This window comes from Coccinella septempunctata, chromosome 2, assembly GCF_907165205.1.
Source record: "Coccinella septempunctata chromosome 2, icCocSept1.1, whole genome shotgun sequence".
Classification (NCBI taxonomy): domain Eukaryota; kingdom Metazoa; phylum Arthropoda; class Insecta; order Coleoptera; family Coccinellidae; genus Coccinella; species Coccinella septempunctata.
The window spans coordinates 23,505,072-23,520,799 of record NC_058190.1 but is presented as its reverse complement, the minus strand read 5'-3'; the positions used below and the strand labels follow the sequence as shown (position 1 = coordinate 23,520,799).

General features: G+C 36.7%; 1 protein-coding gene across 2 annotated transcripts in view; it reads left to right on the top strand.

The window, feature by feature from the left end:
* Nucleotides 1–15,296, top strand: part of LOC123308728 (S phase cyclin A-associated protein in the endoplasmic reticulum) — a 140,526-nt gene extending 125,230 nt beyond the window's left edge. For both annotated transcript variants that reach the window (XM_044891518.1, XM_044891519.1), the window contains 2 exons: nt 10,309–10,479; nt 14,567–15,296. In XM_044891518.1, coding sequence (XP_044747453.1) covers nt 10,309–10,479; nt 14,567–14,641 — 246 coding nt within the window. In that variant the 3' untranslated portion in view covers nt 14,642–15,296. The remainder of the gene's footprint in view (nt 1–10,308; nt 10,480–14,566) is intronic.
* Nucleotides 15,297–15,728: the final 432 nt, after the last annotated feature.

Genomic DNA, 15,728 nt, shown 5'->3' with positions numbered 1-15,728 from the left:
AATTTTTCATTAGTTACCGAATCTGTAATGGACAAAATAGGAGGTACCCCTAAAGTGCAAAATTAGCACCAACACATTTTGGAAAATTCTGAATTACTTTACTGCTTCTAGCACCCAGCAGAATGCGGTGTGACAAATAGTAACTTACAAGTAACTAACGAATAAAAAAAATATCTTCGTTTTCGAAAAAGTGGGTGCTAACTTCGCACGTTGGGGTGTCATTTTCCCATTATAGGTTACAAACGAGAATTTTTGTGTTACAAATGTTAAAAAACTGCGCATTGTGGGAGTATCATTTTCCCATTATATGTTAGGTTACAAAGGAAAATTTTAGAGTTACAAATAGTTACTAACGAAAAAAAAAAATTTGGGTGCTAACTTCGCTTTTGAAGGTGCTGCTTATGTTGACAAAGTGCCATTTTTGTTACCTTATTCCACCCCTATTTTTTTATTTTATTGGTGATATTTTGAACAAATACTTTTTTTACACTTGGTCGTAATTATTTTTCTGTCAGTTGGTATCGAAATGAGCCATTTCATAAAATGGTTCAAGTTGCTAAGTCCCGGTTGCTCAGTTCGAGATAAAAGTTGATCCTACATTAATTTTGATATTTCCGTTCAATTATGTCAGGTTAATCTAGGATCAACTTAAATCGCGGCTTAATCCTGAACTGAGCAACCAGGCCTAAACACGGCGTGTTGACAACCAAGTTAAACGTCTGTTGGCCGGTTGGTGGTTGATATTCCTTCAACCTCGTATGGTTTACAAACTCGTTGACAACTAAGTTGCTCGTCTGTGGGCCGCTTAAATAATGAGAAAAATTCGGCTATCCTGTTCCACCGGGATAATATCCTTAACGAAACCATTGAATTGATTTAGCCGATAGAGAATGAAAATCCATAATTGAACTTGAAACAGACTATAAGATTTTCACAAAATGAGTTTTTAAACCTTGACACGTGTTTCACAATATCGTTTTCACAATAGAATCTTCAGGTGGGTGAAGGTAAACCGAAATATTTGGTACCGAAACAAAATACATAAGCAAGCATTTGACCCTACTCCTAATATTCTGGAGCGGAAAATTACAGTTTTCGAAACATTCGGAGCAATTTTGGGACAGGAACAAATCGGACTAGAGCTAGTAATGGAAATTTTCGGAAACGTTAGAGCAATCACGAGGGAGATAGCAATCGGAGGATCGGTCATTATATAATATAGAAAATGAAACTTTCTATTCGTTCATAATAAAATCTTCATTCCTGTATGTTATCGAATAATATCTTCTTCCCTTAGATTTCAATCAAGTTTTTTTATTTTTTTCTCTTTTAATATTCAAATTTTATATATTTTTTGTTTATTTTATGTTAGCGATTGAACTGACGAAAAACTACTGGTTGAACACAAATAAACAAAATAAATTCAGTAATGGGGAATGTTTGAAATCAATTTGCTCGTTGGTTAAATCCGTCGATAACAAGATTTGTTGATTTCCAAAATTTCTAAAAGATTCAGTTTCTATATACATATATATATAAAATTTCGAAGTCTTCGTTGAAGTTGTGCTTAGCAACGTAGAATAACCAGTGACTGATGAAACAATTCCTGTGTTCTAATACTATTTGCGGAAATTATCTACCAGTTGGACTTATGCAGGGTGAGAGTCTTTAAGTCATAGATATGGCCATTTTAAGTTTGAATAATAAGCTGTACCATTCCTAGAAAAAAAAAACCTTAAGAATACGTAGCTAAATTTGTGACACTACACATCTGTGAATTTGTGAGAACAGAGTTGTATTCTCGAAATTGCGAGAAAATATAAAGAATACTTTTATTTCACAAAACGTTATTTATTTCATTCAATTTGTTCTCCGAAATGAGGATGGCTACGAGCTGATTTCAACTCCCGATATAAATATGGGCTACTGCATCTTCTTCAGCGTATCACCGTTCCAGCTACAATCAATATCGCCCGTTATTATTATAATTGTTCAAACACGCGGCTGAAAGTAACGATGTCGATCGTTATCCTGGATGCGCCTTTGTCCGGAATCGAAAAGTCACATCGTATGACATTTGAGCGCGTTTGATTGGCGGGTACAAAAACAAAACGAAAACTGGAAATATGGGGCGTGCGACAAGATAAACATGTCATTTGTCGCACGGTAATGAATCCAAAAGGCAAATATTATTGGGTGTCCGCTCTTTGACGGAACCGAGCAACGCGTGCCGCGTCACTACCAGGACATCGTTTAGTCCGTAATCTAATCAGGAATAGACCGACCGACCGACGTCGTGACCGTAGACGTGTAGGGTGAATTCTTGATTCTTTCACGCCGATAAAATCACCTTCTGTTTCATTATTTCCAATAATACAGGGTGTTCAAAATCGAGGGTGTTATGATTTTGTAATTAAAGAGTAGTGGACTGTATGAAGAGATAATTGAGCTGGAGATGGTATAAAAACATTTATTGAGTATCGTTCACAATCATAAAATGAATATGTCACCTGCATGAAGCTAATACAGTAAAAGCAACTAATATTAACCACATCTATAAACTCTCAGAGACCTTATTCAACTAAAAACAAGAGATGGTCCAGAGCAGTTCAAATGAGAAGTCACTTGATATCAGACTTAGACGTTGAGGAGTTCAATAAATCCAATATCAACACAACGGTTACACAGTGATAGAGCAATCAATTGAAAATTGATTGCGAGAGCCTCTTTAAGCGGTGAACACATATCAGCGGCCGCGGCCACGATCACGATCACGATCGTGAGACATCGCGACTGAATGCCGCTATATCGCTGAACAGATCGTGATATTATGTGCGGAATATGACATTTGCATGGGACGTTTCTCGATCGTGATCGTGATCGTGGCCGCGGCCGCTCATATGTGTTCACCGCCTTATTCTATCAGAAAACGCGAGGGTTAGAATACTGAATTTTAGAGAGAAGACGCGAGAGTACAGAGAAATAGGACAGAGGTGAAACTGCAATGTCTAAGTCTGATCATCAACGAGAAATCAATACATTAAATTTGAGTTGATCAATAATGTTAATGTAAGTATGAGCAGAACAAGAGTCGCACAAGTTTAATGAGAGGCACAACTAAATGAATTTGAGAAGCACTAGAATATTAAACATAATATGAAAAGGGCAATAAATTCTAATTAAATGAGAGGCTCAATAATAATTTATTAAATGAAAAGGACAATCATAATTAATCTGAGAAGAACATAGTATAATTCAGATACATTGAGATGATCTTGGGAGTGCAAAAATTTATCACTGAATTCAACATTTACAGAGACGAACTGCTTACAAGTAAGCACGATTAGAACGTTCATCAGAAAAACAGAAGAAACAATTGATAAATTGAGAGAAGCCAAGAGAGTACTGAGTCAAATCCCTAATCGTAGATTTTTGAGATGTGCTGAAGGCTGAGAAAACTAACATGTATGTTGAGCCCGATGAATGAATATAGAAAAGAATCAATGAGAGTACATATTATAAAGAGTAGACCATACCAAATGAGTAGACACGAGTACTCGAGCAGACTTTCCAGGGTGGAGCCTAGGTCGAGGTGTATCGAGCAATATCAATGATCGTTTAACCAAAGTTGAGGTGTTCACATCCTGTTCTGAGGAAAGCAGCTACATCCAGGGTCCACCCTGGAGAATATGAGGATTCCTTCATCTTATGAGAAGAACAATTTAGCACCAGGATTGTGCGAGAAGACTTGAAAATTGAGAACAACTAAAAGAGGTGAACTTAAAATGAGGTGTTACTAATCAAGATGATAGCAGCGCGAAGTCAATTCAACCAAGCTAACAAAGAGATTTTTAAGAAAATGTGTAATTGTGTAGTTTTTCACTTCGGAAAAACACGGAAAGTGGGGCCGCTGCGTCGTTCAACCAGCGCACCGCAGAATCGGGGTACCATACCGCATACGTGGCCACCGGAGCTGGTCAGGAGCGTAGACTAGAGAAAGGTCGGAGGGGGGGCTTCGCTCAATTTTTAACATAGGGTGATGGACATTAAACCAATTAAATTTCTTAGATTACTGTAAGCCTACAGATAAATTAGATGAATGACAGATGACAGATGATGACAGAACACTCATTGTTTGCCAATTTAAAAGTTGCTTTGCCTGTTTGGTACTTCTGTCAAACATGCAGTTTTCTAACCAAGAGGCAGATATTATTTTTGTGTACGGTTTTTGTAATGGCACCGCATTAAAAGCTCGTCGGGAGTACAATATCAGATTTGTTAATAGACGAAAACCATCTCGCCGGAAGTTTTCTGATGCTTATCAAAGGCTGCGACAGTTTGGAATTGGCCATTTCTCGTACTGGTGCTGGTGGTGCTACCCGGAATAATTACTATGATGCTATGAGAGAAGAAGAAGTGATAGATTGTGTGCTTGATAATCCGGAAATTAGTACTAGACGCATTGCTGCCCGTCGCAATGTGTCCCAACGTTTTGCTTGGAGAAGCTTGAAAACCGAAGTTTTACATCCATTTCATAAACAAAAAGTACATAATTTGCACCCATGTCAATGGATTTTCCAGCAGCATGAACAAAATGAAAATTTCTTGAGGAGACGGTTTGGTCGGACGAAGCTACTTTTACTCGAGATGGCATAAATAACTCCCATAATGAACGTGTATGGTCTCTAGAAAATCCTCACGCTTTTAAAAGAAGGGGTTTTCAACAAAGATTCTCTATTAATGTTTGGGGCGGAATCTTTAGCGGAAAATGCCGATGCGTGATTGCAGTTTTTGGAAAACAATCTCGATAATTTGCTAGAATATTTTCCTGTGGATTTGGTATACAATCGCATGTGGTATCAGCACGATAGAGCACCACCGCATGTTGGACGAAATGTTGTCGCCGGGTGGAACCAAAATTTTAATGGTAGTGTAATGAATCCCAGTTTTCTGAGGAAAATTGGAGTTCATTTTAGTGCATTCCTTTCGTTTTCATATTTCCGCCTTTGAAAACATTTAATTCTCAAATATTCAGTACATTCATTCCGATAGGCAGAGTAAATGTAAAAAACCGTTTATCTGTGTTTAACGTTGTTTTTCTTGCATGCCGTTGAAGATTTCGACGTTTTTCATATGTTGATATGCGATAAACCGGAGCTGACGACGTTTTTCATTCTTATCGCATTCTGGAATTTTCAGATTTTTAACGTGTGGGGGGATTTGCCTATAAAAGCAGAGTTTCCCCCGCGACGGTCTCTTTTACTTCAGTCCTTCACTTTTTCTACTCTTTTACTTCAGTCTCTTTAGTCAGTTTACGCTCCGTACTTTCTGCGATTCGACGTTAATTGTGTGCCCGACAAGCCGTTCAACAATTTAAAGAATAATTTAGTGTTGCTAGTATCAGTGCTATTAGGAATTAATTTTTAGTTTTTCATTTGTTTTCCGCGAGTGCCTGAAATAAAGGAGGTAGGTCCCCGTCTTTACCGTTCAGTTTCTTAATTAGACCTACACCGGTTACTTCTTTGACAGTGCTGTACTGTATCGCTTTCTGTTATATTTTATCGTACTTTACCCTGTTTCGCGAGTCTGACTTTTCCCTTCGTTATCAGTCATGGCGCGTAAGCCCTTGGGGTACTGAAGGGAAAGTCCCGTCAACCCCCCTGTCCGCGTTCCGCGTCATAAGTGTTGAATCCGAAATTTCTTCTTTTCTATCAGTCATGGCGCGTAAGCCCTTGGGGTAGAGAATAAGAGATACCGCTCGTCGTCAGTGAAATCCCGTAGTTGCGCTAAAAATAGACCTTTTCTTCGCTAACAGTCATGGAGTGTTATAGCCCTTGGGGTAGCGAATAAAAGTCTCGAATAGACCCGCCCTGGTTGTGTTTCATTTCTGGAGAAATACAATTACAGCCCGATACCGTATAGCAAGTCATTTCACTCCGCGAGGTCATCCTTAGTATTCATTTCGTCAGTTCTGGTTGGCGCATATTATTGAACAACCATTGATTTTTCACTGTACCCGGTATAAACTTTATAAAGTGCTCGTGACCGGATAGAATTTCCCGAATGTATGTTTGCTGATAGTTTCGCTCATATTTCATACCTACACATATCTCCGTTGTACATATAATCAGTTTCCGAAGGTGTGAATAAACTAGTAATTTGATTTTGACTACTTCGTTATCGCTACCACCCTAGATAACAGCGAACTCTGTCTCCGACTAGCAGCTACTCTGGTAGGTTTGCTATTCTTCCTAGTGAAAAGAATAGCTGGCGCTCGAGATAAGTTTTCTCCGAGGTAACCACGTTGCAGTAGATGGATTGGTCGGCGTGGTCAGGTGCTTTGGATTATTTTGTATGGGGACATTTGAAACAACATATCAACAGTTTTATATTCGGATGCCATTTTACTAAAGCGTTCAAAATTTTCTTCGTTTATTATGATGAAATTCGTTAGGCATTTTCGCGTATCTGCTCAGGATTTCCAACTTCTTCAAAGTTCGGGCATTGACTGTCCCCTGCCTTCGACCACTTACTCGAGCACTTGAAATTGAGCGCCCAAGTGCGAGAGCTGTCGAGGAAGCCGAAAGTTGCTGCCGGTCGGCCACACACGGGGACTTTTTCTGGGCATTTTTCTATGCTGGCTACCCGAAAGTCCCGAAAAAACGCCTAGTGAGAGGCCTGCATAAGCGATGAATATTGAATTTTAAAGCGGTAAACAAGGCCTCGAGAATAGGAGCGTATCCATATTACAGTAGTTACTACGTCTGAACATTCCGAACATCTGCCTGTGCTGAGTAAGATATGTCTGGGTAGAGAGAGCATGTCCAGTCATTCTTTACCGCGTTGCAACAGCATGTATAAGTTGCAGCACAGTAAACAATTCCAATACGCAGCTGGGCCATCCCTCCCGAAATGAATATCTACAGATTCTACCATAAGAGGATTTGTGTCCAATAACCATTTTTTTCTTTTTTGAGAGTGTGTTGAGTGTAGCAGGCCCCTAGAAGATATTAACCTTCATTGCTCAACTAAATGTGTCTCCGAAAGGAAAGTTGCTGTTCAAGTTTGACTTTACAAGACGTGGTAAAGATTTCTTTTAGTTCAGAAGACACCAACCGATTTGACTGCTTGTATAGAGTTTGATTAATTCAAATGACATCGCGAAGTTGCACTCTTCACCTCGTTTAGTTGAGTAGTATTATTTCCTTTATAGCTCTACTCATCTATACTGCGCCTCTGCTCACGGACCCAATTCTTTCATTTAAACCTGACCTTTCCACGTTCTGCGTTACATTCTTTCAATCGGCTTTGAACTGCCTTGCACCTCCTTTATATATCTTCTTTATTATACAAAGTTTTTTCCCATTGTAACGATAATATCGTTAATACTTTTTGAATTTCAAATTTATTGGTAACATTTGTTGTTTCTTCACTGCATTGCACAAACTATAGATTTAGCGATTCGCGCATGTTTTCAATCTGATTAGATATTAATTGTTTATTCGAGAGTTTGACTTTTCTTTTTCGTCTGGTGAATTAGATAATTCATCAGAGTTTAAATCCTAATATTTGGTTTCAACTTTCGGAATTTAGTTAATATTTTATTGTGTGAAATATAAATTTGTGATTATTTTCACCTTCAAAACCTATAACTCCATAAACGTTGCTGAATTCGACAGTATGAAACCGAATTAGAATTTTTTTGATGAAAATTCACTGTCATTTTAGTGTGATTTGATCATTTATTTTCTCGTCGTGGTTTTAATTGGCATACTTTTGAATTCCAATTCAGGATTCCGACATCGTAGCGAACCGTAAACATTTCTGACCGTTTTTATTCCTTTTTCAGTTCTTTGACGATGTAGCATCTTGAAAGACAACCTGAGTTTGGAGATAACCTAGTTTTCGTTCTCTAGTACCGATAAACCAGAGTCAAGACATTTTCATCGACGCGAATTTCACAAAAAGGTACAAGAGGAGATGTCCCTCCGTTGGTCGATTATTCTGTATTTAATCGCGCAGCTGCATGAATTCATTCTGATTCTGTCTCTAGTAATCATTTCAGAGGATTCTGTATTTGGTACCGAATCCGTATTGTATTAATTCTGAATTCTGTATCGAGTATCGAGGCCGTTATAAACGATAGCCGTTATAAGCGATAGCGAACAGTTTCCGTTTTCTCTTCGAGTTCTAGTACTTGTTGAAGAAAATTCTCCTTAGTACGTGCAGAGATAGGCTTGTAGCCGGCTTGATTTGAGTTACGCCATCCCGTGAGTTTCAACGCTCAAATATCTAGTACCAGAAAAACCGCTGGAGACAACATCCGTACACCGAATCCAGGGGTAAGACAGCACTCCGTACTTTCAACTGGGAACCTCAGTTTCAACCCCCTATCCTACCTAGTTCTACCACTGCTGGGAGCACGATTTTCTGGCTGGCGTGCAAACCCGTTGGGAGCAGAAACCAGAGTGGTGAACAAGTGTGGCTGTTCCCCTATCCTAATTAGTTCTATCACTGGTGGCAATAGGATTTTCTGGCTGATGTTGAAGAAATCAGAGTGTTGGACAATTGTGCCCCTTTTTCCTTATTCTTTCTGGTTTCTGTTCGCTGGAAGTGGGATTTAAGGCTGTCGTGCAAAGCCAATGAGAACAGAAAATAGAGTAGATATCCTTTTCCCAACGCCGTTATTGTTTTCCGACCTGCAAATCCGTAGTTTTCAATCTGAGCCTCGACTACATTGCCTTATACTTATTAGTCTTGGTTCTGGAAGGCGAAAGAATCCGTAACACCCGTGGCGCGTTTGAGATCGGATCCCCCCTTCTCCTTCCATCCGATCCACCTTTGCATGGCTGTTTGTATTTCATTTCGAGGAAAACCCTTCTATTCGTATTACAATTTCACGAAATGAAGGACCTTTTTCCCACAAAGGTTTTATTATTACATGGATAATTGTTTCGGGTCGACTTAACTTGTCTCCCATCTTCAGATCCTGTAATGCAGAAAAGAAAAACATGAGTTTGTACATTCAAAAGCAAGCAACATTACAAACCCTAAAACAATAAGTCAGCCAAACTAGAAGTTGGAGACATCCAAGAAACAAAATCCGTAAACGGCTTTTTTTCAATATTGCTTTCTTAATATTCAGTTTGAATTTAAGATCTGATCAATTTAGTCGTTATATATCTGAATTATCAATAAAACTCTGAAAGTGAAATAAATGATTTTGTGTGAGAATCTAGGCCTTCACAATTGCTGGTATATTTGAAAATATTTTTGATTCATATTGTCAGTTGACCAATGAAGCTTAATATCTTCTTGGGGCTTGCCACCCCTAACACATTCTCAAAAAGGAAAAATGATTATTGGTCACAAATCCTTTTATGGCAAAATCTGTAGGTTATGCTGCCAGCCATCCATATTTCCGGAACTTCTTCCACGATGTAGCTGACATTTTGACAAAATATTATATTCTGAAAGAAGCACGCCTCATGACAGGAATCGTAGAAAGAGGTTAAAAACAAAATAGCAATTTTGTTAAACTTTTGGTTTGTTTAATGTCTGTGAACAATAATTAAGGTGTAAGACCACTTGACTGGTAATCAAGTAGTCGCCGGTTCGAGTCCTGCCTGGAGGTGTACTTTTTCAGAATTCAATAATTTGTCTGTATGCCGTCAATTTTCCTTTTGATATACAAATAATTGAAACAAATCTAATGGTTCTGCCCCTAACACTTTTGAAAAATTCATAAGCGAAGATGAATTTCGTTTTTGTTGCCACTTCTTGCATCACTGTTATGTTATGGTCGGATATCAAATTTCCATGAATTTCAAATCAAAAATTTCAAATGGAGACCAATCTCGGTTTAAGGAACTGAATATTTATTCAGTTCCTCAAACCGAGATTGGTCTCCATTTGAAATTTCTGGAAGGAACGAGAATAGTTCATCAACATTCAAATCAAAAAGTTTGCGATTATGTGTTAAATAACTGACGTTCCCTCTCGAAAAATAAATTAAGTGAGTACCTTTGTATGCTAGCGGGACTTATTCAAACAAAAATTAACGGTTGAGACACTCAGTTTAGTATAAGGGTGACCGGCCACCGAATGCGAAGTTGAGCGAAGCTGAGCGTTTTCAATGCTAATATAAGTGACAAGCTACGAATCGAGTGACGTACCTTAGCATTAAAAACGCTGAGCTTCGCTCAACTTCGCATTCTGTGGCCGATCACCCTAATGAAGCAAATTTCGCTCAACAAACTCTCGATAATGTGTAGAATATATATATTGATATTTATTTATTTATTTCAGATGCTTCTGGTTAGTGGACAGCCGCCATCTGTACTACAGCAGCTATGTTCCCTACCGTTTCCGTATTTTTCGGTGGAGTCCTTATCGGAAATCCTATTCCCAACCCTTTTGGCTTGTTGCGTGTCTAACCCCAACACTACTGTGATACTTCAGCAGGAACTATCATACGATGTAAGTTGTCATAAACTACCTTCGGTTGTAGTGCAAATAACGTTATACTATTCTGTCTATTATGTATGTTCAGTTGTTTAGGCCAAAAAAATTGTAAGGGAAAGAGAGCGTAGGTATATGAGGATAATGCATCCTCTATTCAGGCCTTTGTCTTCATGAGGCGAGATTTCAACAGAAATGTGATAATTTCTATGCTAAGGACCAAGTTTTTCAATAAAAAAAAATTGTGCGCATTCGAATTATTATCCAAACGGTACATATTTTATAAGCAATGTGTAAAACTTCAGTATGAGCTCATTTTCACTTGATAAAGCAGTTCGGGAACCTCCAATACTTTCAATTGTTCAATCCAGGATGAGGGGATAGATGCTTAATTCGTCATTTCAGTGGGTGCATGATAAGCTAAATTTCAAGAAATCAACTGAACCATGCAGGGTACAAGTATCTTTATTTTTATACAGTTTATGTCTAGTACTACTACTGTACATAATCAAAAAATATTCTCCAGAGCTGACACATGCTCCCTGTACATAATTCAAAGGTCGTTCATGCAGGGAGTTTCTCCTGATTATTGGAAGGGAAATATAAAACCCGTTTTATCAAAAGAGGTGAAGCGATTAATGATCGCGAATATTACCATATAAACACCTACAAGAAGTGAGAACATATTTTCAAAACCGTTAACTATTTATGTCTTTTTGTAGATTTATTCCCGGTTACGGGATACAGCAATGAATGAATGAATGAATGTTGATTGGGTACTTGACAAAGGATCATTCAATAAAAAAAAAATTGCTACGGACACCTATATTTCGTTGCAACTTGACTCCTTCATCTAGATGCTAAAAGGGGGAGAACTCCACGTGACTCACTCTTCAACAATAATTGAAACTTAGAAAAATTGGTACGGTTAAATCTGCAATAGTGGTTGAGACATCTAAGGCCCAGTTTCACAATCATTGGTAACCAGTGGTGGTTTATTAACCACTACCTTTGAGTTAACCCAAGGTTTAAAAAGATGCTCGTTTCACAACAAAAAAACGAGTGATGGTTTTTTGACCATCGGTTAAAATTTTTTTCTAAAGGTTGGTAATGTTTTTCGTGTACGATAAATCTACTTTTGGGTTATTTATTACTGACATTTCGTATTTCTGTGAAACAAGAACTTAAGAATATAGAAATTGTTATGAGTAGACAGAAAACGAATAAAACGTATGAGCACCGTACGAATGTTTGATGTTCTGTGCTGATATGAGTTTCATAATTGCCTGAAGGTTATTTTTCGTTTGGATTTTGATTTGAGTGAAGCTGAAGCGTTCGTTTTTTCTTGTGCGAAATAAGAAAAAACAGTGCAACTGTGCTGGACCAATAGAAATTTTTACTTTATTGAAAAATTCAAACAAAATTGAGTTTTGTATTTATAACTTAAAGTTCCTTAAATAATTTATATCTATATAGGTGTTTTCCTCAACAATTCTTCAAAAGCCTATTTTTATTGATTATTTGAGTTTGAATTGAGATGCTTTGATCTATTTCAATAATTCAAATTTCACCACTCTAATTCAACATATTTGCATAATAACTATTCATAAGATTCAGTCTAGTTCTTCTAGTTCTATTATTTGACAATAATTCTTGATCCCCTATAGGGAGCACAGCAACATTTTGATATGAATTCATTGCTTCTTCTTCTCCTCATGAAGGAGGTTGTCCTTCATTTTCATTACAAGATATGTTATGTAAAAAAACTGTGGACTTAATCATCATCATTGCATCTATACTTTTAATATTCTCATTGAAGGAGCTGAGATTCTTCGCTTCCAACTGCCATCCTTTCCACTGTGTTTCTGAATCTACAGAAGAAATCCAGGTCGACATATTACTCAAAATAATTCCTCCTAGCTCCAAATCTTCTGGGCCTCACTGTTTCCTCATCACTACTATGAGTATTCACATCATAATCGTCCACGATAATCGTAAATAATAACTAATGAACACCCAATTCATGTGAAACGCTTCCTAACCAGTATTCTGTCTCTGACAGAACTCAAAATATGTTATCTATGCCGAAAAGCATACGCCACGAAACTTCTATGTCCAGGCAACTCATAGTTAACTCATGAAATTTTCGGGGTTAAGTCAACCACAAGTTTACTTTAGGTCAAACGATAAACCACACTTTGTGAAACAGAATTTTTGATTTAACCACTGGTCACTACATAACTTTGGGTTAACCATATATTGTGAAACTGGGCCTAAGTTGTGTAAGGATGACTAAGAGCTTTCTGTATCTAAAGCCACTCATATACCTATCTTTTGTGGAAACATTTGTATTGTTATTGCGATGAAACATTGGTTTAATAACCCGAAAAATATAAAACTACAAAACGCATCTAACTTTGTTACGAACCTCCATTCATCATTCATTCAACGGAAAAACAATTCAAACATGGCAGGATTGTAAGGTAAAACAACAGAGGGGCAAACGCATCGATAGTTTCTTATATAGCTTGTACCACTACGTTATTCTGGATTGAAAGTATGTAAACATAGCAATGTGAAAAAAAGAAAGTAAAAAACTCAATTTCGAAAAATAAATTTCATTTGATCTACAGTTCTTCACCATTCGATAATTTTCGATCGATATTTTCGGGATTTCACCAAGAAATTAGCCAAAAAAATGCAATAATCAGCAACTAGAACGAGCTAGATAAACAAAAGGCGGTACGAAAATCGAAACATTCAAAATCTCTTTGATCAAAATGACCATCTGAAATCTTACAAAATTTCGTATGTTTTTGCAAATGGTCCTCAAATTAATATTTTAACCAGTCTTAGGGTCTTAGAAACACATTTGAAACACAGATGGCGCTCACATCACATTAGTCGCTTCGTTTCCCATCTTTCTACGCTATAATCTTTGGTTATGATGAAAATGTTTCCATCGAAACATAATCTAACATAAACTTCAATAAAAATTCATTTCAAATTTTCATGTAAAATATGATATGGCAATGAAATGGATTTGTTTAAAGATGATTGAGTGAAGAGATCACTGTGATCAGTGTGATCAATCACATCACTACAAAAAATGCATCTGCTTTGAAAATCGTTCCCAATAATCGAGAATAAGAGCACTGATAACTAGATAAAGATATTAGCTCCCATTTTTCATTGAAAAGGATTTCGCAGTCACAGTTAATTCGAATCTTTTCTGATTTTCCTTTAGAAATTCTTCAAAAATATTTGTTTCGATTGCTGTGAGAAAATTCAAAATGTGCGCAAAGATTCTTTTTCGAATATTTCAATTTAGTTTTGTTTCAAATTGATTATTGTACCGCAAAAATAGATGGAGCTGAAGCTTGTTTCTAGAGTGGGCTATCCTATTCTCTGTTAAATTAGTCTACGAACCTATAAACGGTAGCACTTCAACTCAAATTTCACAACAACCTGTAAACGTCATATTTGACGTTATTTCTTACGTTAACGTTAGGGATAATGCACTGCGCGCACTTCAACTTCCTATTATAAAATGAGAATGTATCGTCCATTCAAGAATGATTGACATCTCAGGTGGTTATGGAAAATCAATTTTATGTTGGTAATAGCCCGTAAGTCAAGATTTTGTTTTGCGGAATTCAGGTTGGTATTGTGAATAAACAGTAATCTATAAACCTATTATAAGTGAATCTATGCACTGACCGAAGATAATTTTAATTTTGTACTGCTGTTTCTGTTCTTAATTTAATCGAACAAATTGGAAATATAATTGTATAAATTTGGAATGCTGATTAATATGCTTTGAATCTGAATATTTCCTCATTTCAAATACTTTTCTAGGTTATATTCATATATTCCAGTTCTGTGATTGAAACTATAGAAATTATTGAAGATCTTTCGTGACCAGATATTAAGCTGCGTCTGAATTTTCAAGGCCTACTGGGATGTCAATTATTCTTGAATGGACTATATTTCTGTTTTAACATTTACTGCATTCAACTAAAAACTAAATCTTAATTCTCATATAGTTTATTAGCAATAACTAACCAAATCTTATGGAATTGTGTTTGACCGAGTTTATTTTCAGATATTGGACGAGTACCGTAAGTCTGAAGCAGGACAGAAGAATCGACTAGTGAAACTATTAGCTAAGGAGAATTAATTACTTTTCTGTTATCGATACTACTCACAATTTTTCAGAATTTGTTTACGTTACCTTTCACATACTTTTCATTCAGATTCACTTTGAGATTCTAAAAGCAATACATTTCTTCACCTCTTTTCGAGTTCAGATTTCGACGCGGTTTATTGAACATTTACGACGTGCTCGGTCCTGATGAATGCGACTCAAATTGTATTTCAACCGATAAAGTTTTATCGCTTTAATTTGGTTCGAAGAATTTTATTGGAATATTTTCTGTAACGATGAGTTTCAGGTACATATTCTGGATGCCCAGTGGTGAGATCACTATTCCGAGACAAATTTATGTCGTACATTGATCAGATATGCCACCAGAATTAATATTAATTTTCGTATTTGGCATACTATGTGCTCTTTTATTCGTTCCGCTGTCAAATGAAGATAAAATCGAAAAATATTTTTCTCGTAACTTTCAGTAACGATTTCTTCAGCTTATATTTGTTGACTAACGGTGGATAATCTACTAATTTTGTAATGAATGTATTTGTGCTTTGATTGTGATCATATATAAATTTAATCCTAGTTTGTGATTCACTACAATATATATTTTTTTTATCAGAAAAATTACTCACTCGTGAAATGTATTTTTAAGGATGCAATAAAAAGTCCATAATTGGTTATAAATAATTTTTTTCCTTTACACCACTTATTTTCTAGAACATGACATGAAATTGTTATGGTTACTGGAATGAGTCAACCCACCCCAAAAAACAGAATTTTTAATAATTTCAGATGAGAACATAAACATAAATGGGTTTCTTATAACAACGTGTCTTGCTAGAGACACTCAGAAAGAAATGCATGTTGGGGAAGGAGAGCAAGAGAAAAAAGTATACAGTGCGCGTCAAAATTATTTTCCCAGAAGAAAAATATTTGGCAACAAAATCCAAACAGGTCAATTTTTGTTTCACTTTTACCAAATTTTATTCCTTTTTGGAAGGATTTTTTGCACCCTGTGCCATCCCCATCAACCCTCTGAATTTCTTTAATAGGGAAAGTGGGTCTTGTGGTACTTTTTTAGCAAGTTCTTTGTATCTTCTTTACAGGG